The 22,751-nt window shown below is 32.5% G+C and overlaps 1 protein-coding gene across 7 annotated transcripts in view; it reads left to right on the top strand.

Annotated features, from left to right (window-relative positions):
- The window catches only part of LOC126738915 (nuclear receptor coactivator 3), a 139,879-nt gene extending 117,925 nt beyond the window's left edge, over positions 1-21,954 (top strand). For 4 of the 7 annotated variants that reach the window (XM_050444398.1, XM_050444396.1, XM_050444394.1 and 1 more), the window contains 9 exons: positions 2,685-3,258; positions 4,815-5,146; positions 7,377-7,586; positions 7,756-8,217; positions 9,606-9,837; positions 15,245-15,472; positions 15,660-15,872; positions 17,064-17,149; positions 20,247-21,954. In XM_050444398.1, coding sequence (XP_050300355.1) covers positions 2,685-3,258; positions 4,815-5,146; positions 7,377-7,586; positions 7,756-8,217; positions 9,606-9,837; positions 15,245-15,472; positions 15,660-15,872; positions 17,064-17,149; positions 20,247-20,330 — 2,421 coding nt within the window. In that variant the 3' untranslated portion in view covers positions 20,331-21,954. The remainder of the gene's footprint in view (positions 1-2,684; positions 3,259-4,814; positions 5,147-7,376; positions 7,587-7,755; positions 8,218-9,605; positions 9,838-15,244; positions 15,473-15,659; positions 15,873-17,063; positions 17,150-20,246) is intronic. The other 3 variants (XM_050444395.1, XM_050444399.1, XM_050444397.1) reach the window with 3 other exon arrangements.
- Positions 21,955-22,751: the final 797 nt, after the last annotated feature.

Genomic DNA, 22,751 nt, shown 5'->3' with positions numbered 1-22,751 from the left:
GTGCAACAAATAAAAGTACCCTTCTAAAATCGTAAGAAAAGAAATAAACGGAAAATCGTCGGTGGTGATGCGGCGGAGTCCTTATCTCGCGTATATGCGCGCCTTAGTTAATAATAATATTTCACCCAAAGAAACATTAAAAATGATAAATTTAATACGAAATTTCAGTTGTCCGCCGCCATCGCATCGTCGCGTTGCGTCGCGTCGCGTCCGTCGCCTTTTGATAAGACGACAAACTGCGACGTCCGTCAATTTTAATCGGGAGTCGTTTTTAATATTAAAAGTCACGTACGTGAATCGTGAAATTCCCGAATTCACCGTGAATTCGTGTTCCACTGTTCCAGTTTCGTTCGGTAATTAAATAAGCGAACTGACCTTGTCCGTGTGTGTTTTTGAAAAAGGTTCTTAACTATACGATGACGTCGCCGTTGTACACGGGGAGCATACGAGGGACGTGCGTTGTTAAATCATTGTTTTTTTCCTAGTTGCCGTCGCATTTGTGCGAATAAACATGTCGATGTGTCGGATTCGGCCCGTATATAAAAATGGCGACATTATTGTAAGTCTTTTGACTTTTTTTAATTTAGGATTAGTGCCATTTTTATGGAGTGAACAAGAATCGTGATGAATATTGTGATGGCTCAAATTCCAACACAAGAAAAAAATGTCTAATGAATTTCAATTTATATGCAAAAATCTTGATAATTGAGGGAATTGCGTGGTGATGCACAAGATTGTTTTTGTACAAAATTTGAAATAGTAGAAAAAACGGCTCTTGTCGACTTTAAGCATCTCCGATTTTGCAATATTTTAAAATTTGTGTAAAAAAAAATTGGGTTATCCGCATAAAATGTTTATATTTCTTAAAAAATAAGAGCAAAATCACTTTAAAATATTTTAATAAATATTTAAAGATTATATAGAATATTATCAAGCCATCAAATAAAAAACCGAATAACCTTATATCTAATGCTGAAGATAAAGTAAAATTGTAAATAAAATAATTAAATCAGATAAAGATATCCAATCGTCCACTTTGAATAAAATCTCAAACAAGTACATTATAATCATATAATTATAATTTTACAAAAGTTAAAAAAGATATTTTATAAATGTTTATCCAGATTTGACTTCTTCAGTTTAAGAAATTTTAATAACAAAGTAATTAATAATATTTCATCTGTGTTTTTTGGAATCTGTGAATTTAGGGAAGATTATCAAAAACTATAGAAGGTGATAACATACCTGTATCAGTTATAAAAGATGTTAAATGTCTAATTGCACAACCTCTAAAGTATATAATCAATACGTGTCTCACATCAGGATGTTTCCCAAAAAAATTTGAAGAATGGGCAAACTAAAGTCATTTATAAAAAAGGTGCGATTGACGCAGAACAAACCTATATCTCTTCTATCAAACTTAAGTATAATATTTGAGAAACTACTATATTCTAGACTTGAATGGTTTTAGAAGTGTCTATATGCCTTAACCCTTCTAAGGCATTCGATTGTATATGCCTTTCAATTTTGTTGGACAGATTGAAGTGGTATGGAATCAGGTATAGTGTTAGTGAGTTCATTGCTTCTTATTTGGAAGATAGAACTCATCAGGTTGCACAGTCGGATAATAAAAAGAAACTTATAATGTCAGAAAGAAAAAAAAGTAGAAAATGGTTACCACAGGGCGTTATACTAAGCCTCCTGCTGTATTTTGTTTATACCAATGAAATAGATAATAGCGGGTTTACCGACTGTAGTGCACGTTGATGATACTGTTCTAATCTTTTCGGAGGTCTCATTGGAGAATCTGTAATCGAAGCTTCTCATTATTGCAAAAAGTCAGTCTATCCTTTTTAGTTATTGAACGGGTAAAGATTTCTCTTTTACATTCAAAAATAATAATATTACTAACTTCAGAAGCGTTTAAATTGAAGACTGGAGTACACATATTGTAGTAGTCAAAATATCAAGATACTGCTTTGTTGTTGCCTCCACCAAGGCACCTTATGTCTAAAAAACATACACGATTTCAAATTTTTTGCCTTAATTCCACAAGAAACAAAATTTGAAACTAGAAATTACGCTAAAAAGAGAGCCAGTAATTTTAAGGCAAAATTTTTTTGACTCACAAGGCAACGCCTTCCTAAAACTAAAAAAACAAGTCAACTTCAAATTATCAAGAATGTCATTAATATCATTAGTGTCAAATTTTCCTAATGTCAAGTCATCCTATGATAGCCGGCCGAAATTCCGTTTTGGCGAATCAAGTTTGATAGGACTGGTACGTGGTGTCACTAATTGCCTTATACTCTTTTATTTTTTACTTTATACCTAATTCGATCCTCCATGTTTTCACTCCAAAAGTCGTACCGCAATAATCGTGGTAAATAAAGATCGGTTCATATGAAATTGAAAATTCAACTGCCCAATTCATTCAATCAACATTTACTCTATTGCGGCATGAATAAATGATTTTATTAAAAACTGATGCGAAAAGCTTTACACATCCACTGGGTGGGTATATTTCATCAAAGTTTTATTGATAAAAAAACTATACAAAAACGTTCTTCAAACATTCGGGAGCGTGTTAAATGCGTGGGTGGTGCACAATTTTTTCGAATTACTGTCAAAAACCTTCTCAAATTATTTCAACCCGTTTTCTTAAGCACTTTGATCTTTCACAGTTGCTCAACGACAAAAACGATGACGACGAGATCGAGACTAAGGCGGGCATGAAAAAGGGCAGCGAGCTGCTGCAGGAGCTGCTCAAGAAGAAGGACCACGACGAGGACGATGACAAAAAGAACGGGAACACGCCCCACGAGGATGCCCTCCTCAAGACCCTCGGGTTCCCCACTTCCGCCCCCAACGACCGAAGGGGCGCGAAACGCTCCATCGACGACTCGAAGGACGGCGGGGATCATCGGCAGGGCGGCAAACGGAACATGTCCGGCGCCCACCACGTCTCCTCCTCAGGCTCGTCGGAAAAGAGCGAAATTTACCAGAAGAACCGGATGTTGGCGCTACTGTTGGAGAATCCCACCCCGCCCCCGCCGGCCATACCGCCGTTGCCCGCGAGCATCATTTCCGCCACTCCGCAGGAGAAGTTGCCCAGGGTCATCACCGATCCCTCCAAGGTCATGGGCTCCTCGATGACAGGTGGTGCCAATGTGAGAACCATCGGCTCTCATAAGTATAATGCCGCCAGACAGCAGCAGAACCATTTTGGGAATAATAACACTAATAAGCCGATTACTAGTAAGTATTGAAACGATACCCAGTCGTTCTCACGACCTTAAAGTAACATACAAATGTCATAGGCAAAATGTCGTCTGTCAAACGTACTTATCTTTTGCCGAATAATTATAAATTTTGCAATCCCGCAAAAAAAGTATTAAGTAATTAAGAAAAGTATAATAAACATATTTACCATTTTTATATTCTAAATTTAAGTTTCAGTACACAAACAACACGTGTTTTAGTGTTGGATTTTTTATAATATTATTATTTTCCACTAAAAAAAACTGGTTGTTGGCGAATAAACAAAATGTTAGAGTGTAATATTTTAAAGAAATAGTGTGATATAGACTTTTTTAATTTCTCTTAAACAAAATAACTTTTAGATTATTTAATTGTAGGTATATTATATAAAATACATTTCCAGATGTTAGGTTAAGGTTGTTTTAGTCGGTACACTTTTAATGTAATTACAAATGATCTTTAAAATCGATACCAACTCCAGTTATCTAAACCTATTTTTCCATTATAACACATTTAATGAGAAAATGGCTCTATTCATTTCTGCAGTGTACTTACTCTTGATATGGCCTTGTTTTATTGATTTTTAATTACTTTTAAATTAAACGATTGGACCTAGAATAGAAGATAAATTATGTTAACTTTCTGTAAATGCCTCCAAGCAGGCATAATCTTAATGATTTTCTGAATAATATAAAGCTATGACAACAGTATACAGGTATTACCTAAGAATATTTAAAAAACAGAACTTTTAAAAAATTTAGTCTTAGTATTCATTTTTGCACCAAAATTCTCGGCAGGAGGTCTTGGGAAGCTGACTTTTTTATATTTCATAAAATATCCATAAATGTATTACTAAAATATACAGTACATTCACGATGAAACGAACAAACTCATTTAAAATTCAATTGATTTTTTCTTGACACGTCGATAAGTATTGTGAGTTGCGCTTTTTTTGTAATAAATATTTCCGATATATGGTACCTCAAGTAGAATCATGACATTTTACAATTCCACGATATATTCTGAATACTTTTTGTATAGCATACCATATTTCAAATCTTTCTTGTCGAATTCTTTGCTATATTTTATCAACATTATTTTAGTCTTTTCACATAAACTTAAAATTTTAAATAAGTAGCCTCATAAAAAAAAATCTAACGGGGTTATATCCGGTGATCTTGGTGGCCACTCGAGCGATCCTCTTCGTTCAATTCATCTGTTAGGAAAAGTTGCATCAAGAACTATTCGAAAATAATAAAGTCTACTTACTTTCTAAGAAATCTCATAAAAAATTAAAATTACCGTCATAGTTACTATTGGAGACACCTGTAATCAACATTTCATTGCAAAAGGCGCATTAAATCAAATGGACAACAAATAAAACATTAGTTGCAATAAATCTAAAATAAATGTTTATATATTAACTTCATATGTTTCATAATATTTGGTAAACCATTGACTATAAATGATTTTACTGTGAACATACCTACTTATGTTATAATTACTATCAAAGCTTAATAAGTGCTCATCTAACTATGAATTTTGTCCCGCAGACTTTTACCCGTCGTCTACCTCAGGGGGCGGGGGCGGTAACGAGAACTCTGGCCATATCTGGAGCGACAACAACAACATCCAGGGTTTCTCCGATCCGGACTTGTCCGCTCTACTGGACGACGTGATCGATTTCGTGCCCGACCACAACATCCTGCCGATCCTGGAGAGCAGCCACGAGCACTTCAGCCAACCAAACAACCAGGCAACCAATCAAATGAGCGAAAAGAACGCGATCAAGAACATCCAGAAGTTGCTGGAACAGTGCGAGAAATCGGTGCCCTCCCCTAACGTCTCTTTACCGGCACGTCCGCCTGCTTATTCGGTCGCTAATGTACGTATCAAACACAAACAACAGTAGGAAGTTAGTCATAGTTAGTTATTTTGTTTGATCTGATGCGGCTATGAGTTTATGTGTATGTTTCTGTTGATACTTATAAAGTGTAATATACAGGCTGATTAACAACCGAGAACGTTAGTCGTACTATCCTAATACTTGCACCGTTGCCGCTTATACATCGCTTTCATTTTAAAACAAACCATCCTTAATAACTTCGTAACAATAAAAAATACGTCAATTTAGATATACAGGAGGACGTTACATTTTATATTTGACAAAGTTCTGTCAATCAGCTAACCTCACTTTGATGTAAAATGGAAACCCACTATTGTAAGCAAATTAAGCTGATGTAGCAGTGAATAGTGAGCTAAAATCTCTGGTAATGATGAATATTTTATCTTTGTATCGTTTTAAAGGGCATATAATCAACCACCCAACGGTGTTGAAAAAATTTAAGTTTATAGGCTTATAAACGGTAAAGAAGTAAAAAGGTATTTAAAAAAAATTAAAAATTTAATCAGTTCATAGAATTTAGTACTCAAAATGTACTGCGTTATTCGCGAGACAATAATCAAGTCTGTTTTGTTATTCCTCACGAATTAACAAGTGGTTGTGCGCTAATATCTTTACATTCGCGAGAAATTTAATTCTTTAAATCATAAATATTTTCAAGTGAAACTTTATAAAAATTGCTTTTTAAATACCCCCAGAAAATCTGGTAATGTTAAATCTGGCGATCGTGCGGGCTATATAATTGTACCACGCCTGTCAATTTTTGGAACCTGTTCATTAAGTTTATGATAAAAGGTTTTTTTTACTACATACTTTTGCTTACTCTTCGCTTACACGCCAACAGCTTTAATTTTTTTAGCACTGTTGAATATACATTCTAATGCTGCTTTTAATGATGTGTTATATGATGGAGGTTTCCATTTGACATATCAAAGTAAAATTAGTTGGAGGTGATAACATTTTGTCAAATTTAAATGTTCCCCTGTATATCTAGATTGACGTGTTTTTTTTTTGTTAAGAATTTATTAAGGGTATTTCATTTTCAAATGAAAGTAAAGTATAAAAAAAATGACAACATCCTGATTTTTTAAATGAAACACCCTTTATACTTTTAGATATTTTAATTCCTTGTTTCGCTTTGAGTCTTCATCTTCCCAATGCTTATCTTCAGCAGTTTTCAACAAAAAAAAATACGTTTTTTTTATTAAAAACCAGGGGATAATTAATTGTTTATTTCTCAGCTAAAGTCCATAAAATGAGACAATATTCTGGTGACGTCAGACCTAGCGCATCTCAGATGGTGTATTGTGTTAAAATATTATTAAACAAATGTTTTTAAACTTGATTACTACATCTCAAATATTTCATGAAATTCTTCTAAAAAATCACTGTTTTTCGTCCATAATATCCAATCTAATAGCACTGTTTTTGTATTCAGTATTTATTAATTAACATATAAATAATTATATCAAATTTAAACAAAAAACACTGTGTTATTAGATTAGATATTAACGACAAAACAAGTTGTTATTCATGCGTATTATTTCAGAAATCAATGACATTTGAAAACAATTTTTTACTGGTAAGTTCTGTGGGGTGGGTGGGGGGTTAATGGTAATCTTAATGAAAAAGGTTTTTTTTTTGCAGAAAATAATTGCCAAATAAAGAAAATTATAGGTAGTAAAAAAATCTATGGTTTTTGTATCTATTTTCTATTTTTCACATAATCATACAATTTTTGAGTAAAACGTGAAAAAACTCTTTTATTTTATTTTTTAAATGTAAGACGTATTGCTATGAAAATTGCAGTAGTTGGGCCTTTTTTTGTCGCAAATAAGTGGAATTGGATATTATTTTTTTAGGTACATATCAAACCAGTTAAATGCTCAATACTATTTTATTCAAGCTGCTTAACTCATAACATCTAGTGATGGTAAAAGTTGTGATAATTTAAATGCGATTTAAGTGACTCCTGAGAAGATTTATTTCGAATAAATGTTAAAATATTGTGGTATTTATGTCTTTACCATTTTAATTACAATTTTATGTTTACGATTTTTAATCTGATTTAGTTTCACCACTTAATGTTTAGTCTTATGTGCTTTATATATTTTAGAATCTTCTTTAATACCAATTTTTGTATGTAGCTATTATTATGCTAAATAAACCATTATTAAATATTAACCATTAAATTTTCAATATTTTTAAAAAGATCTCATCCGGCCAACAGAACAGCATGGGCTACCATCCGCCCCCGAACTACCCTCAGGGCAAATATCCCCGCGCCCTAAGCGGGGGTCGCGCCTCCCAGTTCACCAATTCGAATTTGACCGTGCAACAGCAGCAGCTGCTTGAGCAGCAACGCAAAATGCAGCAGCAAAGACAGGCGGAGGAACAGAAACGTCGTCTGTTACAATTACAGGTACTAAATAACTAACTATATAGACATTCGCCGTGTTAGGTTAGAACCTTTGATGCGATACTCAGAAAAGAAGTTTTGGTTAGTCGTAAAACTGTTTTGTGATTCGATTCCCGGTTTCGTTACTTTAAAGGGGTTTTGTTCGTTAAATAAATATTGAAACTCGTTCCAGGAACGTCAACAGTTGCTAATTCCGTCCAACGCAACCGCAGCCGAACTGAACTCGATCCAAAACATCGACAACTTACTGAACAACACGGTCGCCCCGAATGTCACCCTGCAACGGTCCAACAGCGTGCCCCAAGAGTCCCAACTGTCTCCCGGCTACACGAACCAATTGACCCAACAAGCGACTCATCAGCGAAACCAGCAGCAGCAGCAGCAGCCGCCCTTTTCCCCACAGATGCCCTCGCCATTGGGCGTGCAACAGTCGCCCAACTTTCAACAGCAACGGATGTCGCCCCAATCGCAGTTCGCCGCCCAATTATCGCCCCGCTTAAGTTTCCCGGGGGAGCAACAGTCGCAGCAGCAGCAGCAGGGCGGAGGCGGTGCCGCCCCCCAGGGGCCGAACACTAATTGGGCCTCGCAGCAGAGACTTACCGCGCAGAATCCCATGTTAAATGCTCAACTGACCGTAAGTACTAAGGATCTTTTTTAAAGAGTTTATTATTAAGTATACACGTTACATTAACGCGAATTAAAGCAAAAACGCTTTGGCATGTGTTTACTCAACGGTTTTAACGTTGACGTTAACCAGCTGTTTTTTATTGCCAACCTAAACAATTTATTAATAAATTATTTAAGCAGAGTAGATTGAGTAAAATTATATCTAATACAAGAATATAGCTCTTTAAATTTTGTGAAAACGTGATAAAGTGCACCACAACAAAATCAAAGTAAATGTTTTATCTCCCTGTCTCGGTTTTGAAATTTTTATTAGTTGGCAGCACTGAAAATTAATGCACATTACAGCGAGATCATCCATATGTTTAAAACGTTTTAAAATAATGCGAATTAAAGTAATTAAAAAAGTAGATCATCTGCAAATAATATTATTCTATTAATAATCAAAATTCGCTAACTACCGTCTGAGTGATATCAAAATTTTGTGTGTGTGAAATTTCATGAGTATTTACATTTAATGGAAATATTTAATAAAAATTATTATTTGCGGAACTAACAGACTGAGAAACAAAAATTGAAAATACTAAATTATTTTGAGATTGCAATAAAAGATATAAAGCAGAAAAAGATGTCCTCGCAGTTACTTGCAATTATTAAACAGATATGAACTCTGGAATGACATTGCAATTAATTAGGGAAAAGTTAGCCTGAATGATCTACAAATAGCTGTTAAAAATATATAAAAATAACACTAAAAATGGGAATGTAATTATGAAATGTAATACAAATGAAGAAATAAACTCACTTAAATAATCTGTTGAGAAACAAAACTAGGATACAAAATTGATGCCAACATACCAACAAAGAAAAAACTTTGCGTTAAAATAGTAAATTATACGGAAGGGAGAACAGTAGAGAATATTTAAACCGAAATTAGGCAACAAAACAATTGAATTAAATAGAACAGACGAATTTAAAGTAATTTACATTAAAAAGTATCATGCATCTGTTATTCAGGAATATATTGGATTTATTCAGGGGTTATTTGTATCGGATTGCACCGTTGTGCTATTTATCAAGATATTCCATTTACAAGATGCTATAAATGCCAGGGATAAAATCATAAAAGCAGTACTTGTACCAATAGTGTGAGATGTGCGATTTGTGCATAGGAACATGAGACGAAGACATCTAGCAGTTATAAAAAAAAATATTTTAAATCGTAGTAGCAAATGAAAAATGCAATACAATACAATATGTCTGGAGGAGTACTTAAAAGAGTAATTTCGAGAACTCAAATGTCTGCACCGAATCTTTGTCAAGATCAAATACTTGCTTTCTTCACTATAATTTGTTTTTATTAATTTAACATTTAAAAGAAATCTGTTTTTCCCTCAGGGAAGTTTACCGCGAGGCGCGAGCTTCCAAAGGTCCCCGGGAGGCCAGCAGAGGTCGTTGAGCAGTCCGGGGGGCGGCGGCGGGGCGGGGGGAGGCCCCCGGCACTCTCCGTTCAACGAGCAGCAACAGTTCGCCTCCCCGTCCTCCCCCAACGCCACCTACAGTCAGACCCAGTATCTGCAACGGCTGCAGCGGGCCAACAGCGTTCCTACCTCAAATCCTCAATTGTCCGGTGAGTGAGTCTTCGACATTTTTTCTTCTCTCCTTTAATTTGAACGGAGTATAGTTAGTAGTGGCGCAATATAGAGGAAGCCGTTTAAAAAAAAAACTGATATGGAAGTGGTTGAATTTATTAAGTTATAGTTTGAATAAAAGGAGGTTTTGATTGTAGCAGAAGGCTTTAAAGTGCTAATCTCGGAGAAAAAATGCCTTGTCAACGGTTTTTTTAGTACACTGTGTTTCATGTTGGTTTTAATTATCAGGTATGTCCTTTAGAACATTGAATACCCAGAATAGGTTCACCATCTCTTATGTAATAATTAAGTGTGTAATAATTATGTCAAATCAATTTACCCATGTTTTATAGAATACAAATTTGAATGTAATATTTTTCTTATTCCAGTGATTTTTTGACGTTTTGTATTGTGTAACAACTAAACTAGTAGCTATGCATTTATCTTCATTTAATAGTATAAATTCACTTTGCTTTAATTTACATAATTTTGAAATTGGTTCCTAGTAATTGAGCGTGTGAGGTGGTATTTTCTAAATTGATTTTTACTATAAAAGTGACGTAATAACTCATTATGAATTTGTTACAACAATAGAGATTTTAATTAGATCTTAAAAAAAAATTTATTTGCTATATGCCACCACACAATTAATGCCATTACTTTCAAAATTCTCAAATTGTTAAACCATTTTGTTTTCATGCCTTACCATAGCTAATTTTTTTCTTTAAATTATACTAGTCTTATTATCCTTGAAAGTTAAAGACCTTGTATCTCAGAATGCAACAAAAATAGCAAACTGCATTGGTTTTCTATTTTTAACAGTAGCTCAGAGTCTATGATAATAACCAAAATGAGACACAATGTACATGTTGAGCAATTATGCAAAAATAATTTTTATACTATACCTGATTTAAATATTGGCTCTCTCTAAGTTAGTTAATTACCAAATCCTTTAATGCTAATTTTAACGCCTCCTGTATATAATAAAGACTTTTGTGCATGCTATTTCTTGCTGAACTTTTAGATAGTTACTTTATTGGTTTCAGTATTTTAACAAATTAATACAGACGTTCGGCAAGCATGAGTTTTACTTAAAATAAAGAAACAAAATAGCAAACATTAAAGGAAAAATCAGGTTTTCACCGACCTGTTTATTCCCATGCAGCTTTTCGAGGGCTAATTGCTCCCTTTTGTAAATTATTTATTTAAAAATCTATAGTTGCGTAATGTGGTTTTTGAACATTCGTTTTGGTGCATGTTAGATTTTTTCTCTCTTACTCCTGTTTCTCAAAAATAGTTTCTCTTATTATCTTTAGTGGTTTGCGGCATATTTAACGCGTTGGTTACGTAGTTTTTATTTTAATTTTTGGATTGGCTGCTGTCTTATACAACTATTAGGCTTTAAAACAACAACCGTAGGATACTAATTCATTATTTTATCGTAATTTTTTTTGTTATCCCTTAAAGCGTTGTGGTTGCATGTTTGAATCAAGTTGAAAAAAAAAAAAGAGAATTTTCGGCTTTATTTCAAAACTGAAGCTTGTGAAATATAGATAGTATTGGAGTGGTAGAATTATTATTATAGTAGCCTTAGTCTAACTGCATTTACTTAAAGAAATGTAATATAGGGTGTCTGAAATTGAGTTTTTAACTTAATAATTCAAATATGTTTTATTGTCAAATTTATACAGTTTCACAGAGTACTACTCCTATAACTAAAATAAAAATGTTACATAAAAGAGTATAAAGCTAAAAATAGACAGTCATATTAAACAGTATGCAGATATTTTTAGTAATTTCCAGCATCCTGGAACAGTTTCTTTTAAATATCTCCGTCAGACCAAATTTATTTTGGACACCTATCAAAACTCCTGATTTTTATCTTTCGCAACTATGTTCCCACATGCGATATATTTACATTGTTTCTTTGATAGGTTCAAGCAGGCCAAAGAATCCCCAGGTGACCTGATAAATTATGTCTGAAGGCGACAAAAAATGCGCGAATTTATCGAGTATTAAGGAGCAAAGAAGACGGAGCTTGTTGGAAAATCAGTTCCTGTTTATTTTAGATAGGGTCGTTCTCTATGATATTACATATCTCTAAGTTAGATGGTATTTAGCAGTAAATATAATTAAATATTTACATTTCTGGGAAGAAAAAACCTACCATTCGGACGGTGTTGGGTGTGTGTTTTGTATTAATTCCTTTAAATTGCTCCAGCCCATTAACGATAATTGTGGTAAATCACTTAAGGGCAAACTACATTAAATAGAAAATTACCATAAATTAAATCTGGTCCCCAATTTTATAACAATTTTCCCAAAAATATGTTTCTCACTACGCCGCTGGTTAAGCAGCTTCTCCATTTCCGTCAACTCAAATTAAATAAATTTAACAAAAAAAAGAACTGACTTGTAAGTAATTAATATTAAAGCCTCCTGTCAATATTAAAGTTGAATTAACTGAGAATTGACTTGAAAAAGCCTCTTCTTTCTGGTTATCCTTCAAAGATTGTTCTAGCATAATCAAAATACCATCAAGAATTGTACTTAATCTATTAAAACCTCTAAGCTACTAATACATAGTGACATATAAAATGGTTTAAGTCGTAGCCAAATCTCAATTAGAGTCTATTATGACGAAGACTAGGAGTTAGTTTAGAGAAGTGATTCCTAGAATATAAATAATTTGTCTGTTTTAGATTGTACAAACTGAATGTTTAAAAGAACTATGTTGGTATTTTATTTACTTTTTGTGAACATAAATTTGTTTGTTGACGTAAATAGTTATCACGTATTGGGTCAACTGTTATGGAAACATCAGGCATAATTGGATTCGTGCAATTTACAGACTTGTGTTTAATTTTATGTGCAGTAATATGAGACATTGCTACATAAAAAGATAAAAACTGGCCTGCTGAAGTTCTTGTTAGCTTCTGGTTCTAATCGACAATTTTGATTTTAGTATAAATGAACATATAAAACTAAAAATTTTACTCATGATTTCACTCTTGAGGTGGTTTCATTAAACAAAAAGGTTTGTGTACATACTGAGACAGTAGACTTGGATGTAATTCAGTGATAAACTGTTCTTTCAGCTGGCTAAATTGTGCTGTAGAGTTCTTGTTATTTGATTTCTTTTTGAAGAGCCTTTATTGTTTCCAGATTTATTTTCAATTTCTTCTTCAAATGATGATCTTTCAGAATGAAAATCAACCAATTTTTGATTAAGTGCAGTTACCTCCTTGGTTTTCTTAGATTCTTGTAGAATACATGGAAAGCTAAATTATCAAAACAATAAAATGTTGTGAGGTGTTCTTTAAGAAAGTCATTAATATTCAGTACTATTAAGATTAGACTTGCTTGCTTCGATAAAATGGTGGGTAGGACGGACTCGTCTCGTCGTTGGTAATAGAATTAATAAAATAAATGTAGTACTACTTTATTTTATTGATAAAAATACAAAACTGTATATGTACCTATCTGTAAAAATAAAGTATAAAATTTACTTACAAATTTTAACACATAAATGTATACAGTGACAAATAAAATAAATATATACAGTATTGCAATTTACACAACTACAATTGCTATAATTTATTTTCATTCTCACTATCGTCATTTAACTTGATAATTATCGAGGGTATTAGACGTATGTTCAGGTACGTGCAATGTTTTTGATATGTTTTACCCAGTTTTCTCAACTTTTTGTTTTTTTTTTAAATTCCGATTGAATTAATTTTATAATAGAAGAATTGAAAGTTGATTTAAACGTTTAGCAATTTTTGTCGCTAAACTGTCACAATAATATTGTTTTGTATTGATAATGATTTTAATAATTCAAACAATTGTTTTTTCTGGATCGTTGGTGTCATAGATTCACAGCCTTTTATTAAGAGTTCGATTGTGATAATGCGCGTTATCCATTACTTTGATACTATTTGGAGGAATATTGGGTAATAATTTATTTGTAAACCAATTTTTAAATAATTTAAGTGAAGTGAAATTTTTATAAATATCATATTTGGTATAAACCTGTTGTTTGTCCCAGCATGAATTATAGTAATTCGTTACCTTTATTTGATGGAATCTACCCAGCCTTTATCTGGAGCTTCATGAGTGCCCTACCACGTCTTATCTAAATAAACAATATCCCTTCTATCCTGTCTATATTGATGCACTGCTGTCAAGTATTCTATTCTCCATGTTTTCAATTGGACCGATTTCATACTGACTCGTCGTTTATTAATTTTTTAAATTTTGGAACTATTTTTAAGGATAGATGTCCTGTTTTGACTTTTTTTATTCTTTGCAACAAGGTATCCAATGTGGAAATCATTTGTTCGCTGTACATATATTTTTCTCCATATAATATCGACTCACCACATTTTAGAAGGATACTTACTATAAACATCAAACATTTTTTTTTGTGTCAACTGATAAACTATCACGCTTTAACTATTTTTTTTATCGTCCTTTGTGTCGTAAGTCCGCAGATCCACTTTAAATGCTGATGTCTTCTCAAGGATAAAACATTTTTTTAATTTGCAACAAGTAACTTCTTAGTTATGTGAATACAATACATCTAATTAAATTGTAAAATAAGCCATCGACATATAAACCTTTTTTATACCTTTCTTTACCTACTTATATCAAACTTTAAGAATAATTTTTGAAAACTACCTAAAAAATAAGCAATAGTTATAGTATAATCCGACACATGAATTATTGCAGGTATAATTTTTAATTTATTATTAGGTATTATATTTTTGACCTGAACTTATACCGCTACGTAATAATAATAATAATAATAATAATATTCTAGGAAAATTACTCCGAATATGATATACTAATAAAAGAAACATATTAAACGTAACCAAAGTAATCTCTTATAGTCGTAATAATTTAACCTAAATGCCTAAAAATATTAAATGATATTATTGTAGTCTTTTAGATTCCTCTGACGGAGTGGCTATTTTACACCTTTTACAATAGGTTGTTCTTGCGATAAGATTAACGTTAGTCATACCATTAGTTCTACAGTACGACTAACGTTTGACTTGATAAAAAAAGACCCCTATTTTTCTGCATAATACTACGATCGCGAGAGAAAATAATACTATGGAGCGCTACAGGGTTCCAGGCTAATGGCACCTTTGAAATAAATCATTAGGCACTTTTCATTTTATTACTCATAAACCGTACTTACAATATATGTTACAACATTCTTAACGTTTTTAAAATATTACGCAAATGGGTTCTCGAACGAACGCGCTAAGCAGCTCACACCCTAATTAAGCATAAACATGTAATTAACATAAATGTTTGGAATACACCAAAACGAATGCGAAAACCACACGAACGCTCCCTAGTGACTCGACTAGCGGTGACGTGTGCGTTTTCCAGGTTCCCCCCGTCTTTATCACGGCAACGCCGGCCCGTTATCGTATCCCCCGCAAAATCACCCCCACCAGTCGGCCCCGCCCAGCCCCATGATGTATCCCCCGGCACTTCATCATCCCCATCAACAACAACAACAGCAGGACTCCTCCCCATTTAATAGTAGTTATAACGATCAACAAACGCCCCAAATGAACGTTTACGAACGCAGGGGCAGCACCCCTTCACAAACTGGTAAGAGTCATTCAGTGCAAGCGAAACGTCGGCGGGATCAAAGTTTACGTTTCGGTTTGTACGATATCATCTTTAGGACTCTCAACAAGAAATATGTGACACTAATAAAATAGAGAAAGAAAAGGGGGTTTTAAGTAAGCACTGACAGTAAATTTGTTAATAATTTTTGGTTTTCTCCTTAACGCAGGCTCCTCGTCTGGCGGCGGCGGTAATACCGGGAACCCCACGAGCGAATTCGTGCGTCAAGAGTTAAGGGCGGTTGTGGGGGCGCGTACCGCCCAAGGAGCGGGACCCCGGCCCACCGCCTCGGATTCCTCTGCCGCCCCCCAACTTCAGCAACTCGCCCAGCAAGGCAACGTCGATCTCGAAGCGTTGGGGATCTCCTTTGAAATGCCACCCGGTAAGTCTCCATTTAAATTTGATCATTCGTTAGGGAATTATTATTCTTTTGTAAAAAAAACTTTATTTCGGGGTGGATCATTGTTTGGGCCGCTTACGGGGTCGGGATGTTATTAACCAACCAATGGGTTAAAGTGGGCGCCTGGGCAATCAACCACCACCATTACAAAGGAAAAGCATGGCAAGATTTGAGTTTTTTGGGTTCATACAGAGTATTCGGTGTAGAGTATTAAATTAAATTTGCCCCCTAAATGGTTTTGACACTATTGTAGCATTTCTCTTGTTCGTTAAGTATGAATTAAAACAACTAATACAGATATTTATTTACAAGTGTTTAAAACTCGCGCCAACATTCCAAATTTTGGTTCTCTAAATTGACAACTATTGGCGATGCGGTGCGGTATGCGACTTCTGTCATTCCGGAATGATGGAGGTTCAACTGGTTTCTCGGTGTTTACAATATCGTTACACTAATAAATATGTACTTCATAGTCTGGCTTACTCCTACGTTCGATAGAGAAAGGGCTTTAGAATTTTTTTTGGAGAGGCGTTCAGTTACGAAACAGGACACGAAGGCTTCTAGAAAGAGAAGGAAACGATTGGAAAATACAAGAGTATCAAGAAATCAAGTCAAGGTATCCCCGACACCTCATTCAGAAATTAAGTATTACTGTGACTGCCCGGACGTAATCAAAAATTTAAAAAATTGGTTAAAGTCAAAGGGGTTTTTCAGAGAACTTCTTTCAGGATTTAGATAGGCCAGTTATAAAAAAAGTATTAAATAACTTTCTTACAACTATTATAGTTATTATAGAAAGTTTAAAATATGACTGAAGACAGAATAATAATAAAACAACTGACTTAATACTAATAAGTTTTACATTGAAAAAAAAAGGCACCGAAGCACTAGTGTTAAAAACCAGTAAAATCTTGCTACCAGTCCCTCAGAATGATCCTTTATACCGTCTACACTGTATAACGAACCGATAAAACCCTTCAAAATAATTGGGATGTACATATAAAACGTAAATTATTTCTTGTGTGAATCTTTAAGTGTATGTTGTATATTACTAATTTTATATTTAACTTTGGGAACAGAAGCACTTTGTCTACGGTTTAATCGAAAGTGGAGTAGACAGGGTGGGTCTGTCGAGGGGTGGGTACTGAATGACGTTGTAATTGTTGCGAGCAGGTGCGAGGGGTGAGAGTCCGAAATTGTGGGGCGCGATCGGCTCCGAAATGGCCTCAGTCTCGCCGCAGCCTCAGGCTACGACCAGGGTAAGCCTTACCACTTACTATCACTATAGTATTTCTTTCTCTTTCTTACTCCTTATGTTTTATTTTTACTAATTATTAGTATTATTGTTTGCCTGCTTTTTGTTGCTTTGATGGCTTTTAGTAGATAGGGTATGTTATTATTTTCAGAAAATCTCGGTCTTTTTCTTTTAGTAAAAAAAATTCATTTAAGGAAAAAACAGCCTTTAAAAATTAGTGGCAAAATACTCATTACATTTTAACTTAACAACATTAACTTACAAATTAACTATTTTACGTTAAATTGACCTACAAAGTTTTTTCAAAAAATTCCCACAAATAATGGACATCCTTTAAAAAAAAAAAAACATAAATCGATACTTAATATGTTATTCAGTTACATAGAAATAGGGCAGTTAAGGATTTGTTGTGCTATATTATTTACTGTATTACCGTAGAATGCTAAAAAAATTAATTTGTGCATGTGTATGATCTTGATATATTATTTTTAATATTTGGTTCTATGTATAATTAAAATAAGACAAGAGATAAAAACAAGATCTCATAAGTATGTAATTTAAAATTGAACATTTAAACAAAATTTACAAAATATTAGTATTCATATTTGCACTCCATAGATATCAAATAATTTTTATATTCTGGTTTTGGATTTGTCTAGAATCCCTGGTAATTTTTGGATGTAACTCAAAATGTATTTAAGCCACAAAAATGCTTCACAATGTTTTTAAATATGTTTATAAATATTTCTTCACTTATCATGCATATTAGTTAAATCTTTGTAGATAAAAACTTTAGCTCTATTAAAACTAATGTAGCTTATTAAATTTATCTATAGATATATATAGATAGAAAGTAAACTTTCCATTCTATTGGAAAAAAAATGGTCTTGCAACCTAGTGTCTTAAACTACAAAAGCTTATATCAAATGGTTCCTTACGGATTGCTTAAATTTTTAAAATAACAGATATGTTAAATGATATTTTAGGTTTGACAATTTCTCCTTAGAACGAAAAACATTTTTTTCAGATTTTTCTTCATTTAAATTAAGTTATGAAATGATTAACCGAATAATATTACATACCTATGAGACTTTGCCTTACAGTTTTCTTTCATTTATGGGTTTTTTTGGACAATCTCTTGTGGACAATGCAGCTTTTAAATTAACATTGTCATGCTTTTCGATTGTAGTATGTTGTGTACGTTTATAATCAACAATTTACGCGTAATGAAAAAAACATTGCGCATAATGTCTATAACGTTTCTGGTATTTGCAAAAGTGACCTTAATAAAAATTATTTAGTACGTTATTATTTTGAAAATATTGAAATATTCGGGCCCGTCTCTATTCTACACCATATTATTATCCTATCTAGATTTCAATATTTTGTGATACAACATTTAACCTGAATTAGTTTGTCTATATTTTTGAAATAAGTCTATAGGGCAGCATCAAGATGTGATTTGCGACTAAGGACCATAATTTTTTTTTGTTGATATTTATGTTGCACCTCATTTCTTGTTCTGCTTTTAAACAGTTTAGTAGATGTAGCAGTTTTAGTTTATCATTTAGGATGACAATGTCAGATGATTTTGTCTGAATATATTATGTTAACAAGTAGTGATGATAGCATGCATTGTATATTAGTATTCTAGTACAAACTGACAGTTATTTTACTAATAATTTAAGCAATTATGGTTTTTACGAATGAAGAAAGGAAAGATATGATTAAAAATGTATTATGTGATATGGACCGATTAACGTACAACACTGTGGGGTTTTTAACACAAATGATAAATGCATTTGGAGCCAAAATAATCCCCTACAATTTGGGAAAATTATTATTATTACACAAAATTGATGTTTTAATTTTAATGTTTTAAAATAAGTTTTTCTTTTCAATTTTTAATCTCAGAATTTTTGAAATTATTCTTAAAATTTTTAAGACTTTTTGAGTAATTTTATATTATACCAGGAATTTGTAATAAAATTCTGTTTTATTACAGGATTTTGAGGTAATTTTTTTACGTCTTGCAGTTAGTTGTAATATAATGTTTTTATTTAATTTTAAGTTTTTAGGGTAAGCTATCGCGTTTTTAAGATTTTTTTTTGAAATTTGTGAAATTGGCATGTTTTTGGTTTTTCCTATAATTTTCCAGGTTAATGGAGTAATTTTTTAATTATTTCCAGGCATTTAACGTAATTCTGTAGATTTTCCAGAAAACTGGATTAATTTTCTATTTTATTTCAGACATTTGATGAAAATTTTTACGCCTAAATTTCGATATTTTTTGAAATATTTTCTAGGAATTTTGCACAATTTTCTGTTGTCCAGGCATTTTACGTAATTTTTTAAAATAAAATAGAAAAAGACTTCAAATACATGGAAAATATAAGACTTTAATCTAAATGCTTGACAAAAAATTTAAAAAAAAACTTTGATTGTTTGGAAAAACTAGAAAATTACGTCAAATGTCAATCATAAGAAAAATGATTCCGAACAATTAATATAAATGATTAAAAAGATAAATAAAATTCAATCACAAGTGTGATTTAGTTTAAATGTTTGGGCACTTATTTGTAAAAATCGAATTTTTGGTCGTTTTTGGTATTTTATTAATGGAACTCTTTTCTTGTCAGTTTTTAAGGTCCGATTTTGATGATTATTTGGATAATATGATTCTAAAGGTTGGCAAAAAATGAAACGTCGTATTAAAAATCTAAAAACACCATCATGTAGCAAGAAAAAAGTGGCTCAGATAAGCTCGGAAAAAAATTAAATCGATTTGTTAAATTTCGGATTTTTTCGAATATCTTCGAAACTATTCGGAATTTTAATTTTTTTATGCAACATATTGTTAAGCTCAAAAATTCTTAACTTTGCTTAATTTAACCATCTTCGTATCTCTTATAGGTTCCGAGATCCCCATGTTGAGGATCGAATTTGAAACACCTTGTATACTAAAATATCAACTGAACAACTTTTATTAAGGTCTTTTTTTTATACCAGTTAATAAAAAAGTTACGTTTGACTTTTTTACCTACTCATTATAAACCTTTGTCCACTATTAATGATCTCATTTCAACATTTTTCTTTTGCAGACTATTATGGAGGAAGGACGACAAGGTGATCAACACAGCAAGACGTCGTTGTTGCAACAACTCTTGTCGGATCAGAGTAAATAATGAAAATAGCACGTTTCGTTCGATGAGTGAAATCCGTCAGCGGGGCTGGAGCTTAATAAAGACAGAAATGCTAATAATAATATTAATTAATTAACGCACTGTATATAAAGGAAAATGTGCGGTACGTCGCACTTGGTGTTACGATAAATAACGATGAAATGAGAAACAAATGGGGTGAGAAATGTCTTCACTTTTACAATGATTGTACGTAGAGATATTGAGACTAGGATCTCCAGAAAATGTTTTACCCTAATTGTTTCTCGGGATCATATAATTTTAGGTCTAAAGTTACTAAAGGGCTAAAACTGGTGTTTTAGAGAGGATCCGTCTGTCTATGTTATAATAACCCATTACGAAATGTCACGTTTCGTATTTACATGCTGTAAATATAAACCTACCTACCTACCTTACTTATTAGATACTATATTAAAAAAAAAGAAGAAACAGTTGTCTATAGTATGTATGTATGTATGAACCAAAGAGATGCCGCTCGTACGTTATAGTATTGCTCATTGTATATTTAATAATAAATATTAATCCGATAGCAAGCAGGAGTTCGCTAAAACACTCGTTATTTAAAAAATGTTGTATTTAATGCTAAAACTAATTTATATTGGAAAGATGAACTGGAACAATGTGCTAAGTGATCAGGAGCGTGATATACATATAAATTACCCTTTCGACGAGATATTTAAAAAAAGAAACGATCTTTTGTGATCCAGAGTTATAATTCTACCGGGTACCTCATTCGTTAAGGCTATATTGACGCTATTGTGTGAAAAGAGAACCAAAATTACAAAAAAAAACTACCGTTTTGAGGCACACTTATCTTGTGTTAAGGCTAAATTAAAACATCCACATGCACTAAATTAGAATGAAACAAACAAGCTATTTTTGTTTTTAAAACGCGTTAAAATAACCTTAAATACGCAGGCTGTAATCCATACAGGTTAGCTGTATCAAAAGTGCATTACTATATAAAAATATTCACTTGTTGCGTTAGAGTATATTTAGTTAAGGGGTAAACAGATGGTGCGAGACCCAGGACTCGAATAATCGCTTGTACATAACGACGTATGTAGATGGAACGATGTTAAATATCTCTTGTATATTTATTATATTTTCTTATTGGACGTATTTGGTGTCCTGTGGTCGAGTGAAGCTCCGATCTTCTCCACTTTATTGGATGGGAGAATATCGAGGTTCGGTTTGGAAAGTTTGGATAGATTCGCACCATCGAAAAAAAAAACACTTTGAAGGATAACTGTTAATATTTTATACATAATTTAACGTACGTTATTTAGGATTCGTTTTTTGTTGGATATTGTGATAGGCAGAAGCCATGTTACTGTTACTGGATTCGTCGTCCGTACGAGTTCAGAGTTTGTTTAAGTAAAAAATAGCATTCATACTTCTGGATGATTATATTGTCAATTATCCACTGCATCCCTTCCTCCTCTCCCCCCACCCTCTCCCACAAACTTTACGAGTAAAATAACTTAAAAAAAAAATGGAACAAATTGACAGAAATAAACATTATTTAATGACACAGATATTTTTTGTACATTAGTGGTGTTTTGAAAAATCTATATACATATATATTAAATAAAACATAAAAATTTCACCGGTTGTTTTATTTTTTTTAACCTAGTTAATAGATGTAGGAGATATTTTTACCCTGCTTATTTAGTTTTAGCCAATGAAACTAGGAATCGAGCGTATCGATAATCGAAACCTGTAAATGTCGACATCAACATTTTTGAAGCGTATAAAAATTAATGTGAACAAAATTTATGAATTGATGTAAAAATTGATTTAAAAATCTTTAAATAATTTTCTACAGTAATCAGCCAATTTACCCACAGAATACCACTTCTCGTATTTATGAAGAAAAGAAATTGTTAATATAGAAAGATTAGAATTTCCATACGGGTTATAACGTGAATGCAAATTCAATGAAATTATTTTATTTTTTTAAATTTAAATTAAGTGCAAATTAATTGGATACCCTGTATTAATTTCGCAGAAATATTACATTTTACTCGCATATAATAAGCTATTATTCACCCGTACGAGTACATACTTCATCCTCGTGGGTCATTAAATAATATACTATTAAAGATAAATAAGCGTTCTAATATAATTATTATTATATTTATCTAAATAATAATTGTTTTTAAATTTACAATACAGTCTTATAACACATAACACTATAATTGTCCTAGGCCTTATTTCTACACTACTTTCAAATTAATTAAAATATAATAATAAAAAAAATTATTTAGCTTATAATGTTAAGAATATGTAAGAAAGTTATTTAAATTAGGGTTCACTAGGACGTATCTCTTTTCTAATTAAATAATTACAGATTTCTATTTATACAAATTAAAATCAAACTTGTATCATTGTTTAATGCATTAC

Source organism: Anthonomus grandis, chromosome 7 (genome assembly GCF_022605725.1).
Source record: "Anthonomus grandis grandis chromosome 7, icAntGran1.3, whole genome shotgun sequence".
Taxonomy (NCBI): domain Eukaryota; kingdom Metazoa; phylum Arthropoda; class Insecta; order Coleoptera; family Curculionidae; genus Anthonomus; species Anthonomus grandis.
This window is presented reverse-complemented; position numbering and strand designations above follow the sequence as displayed.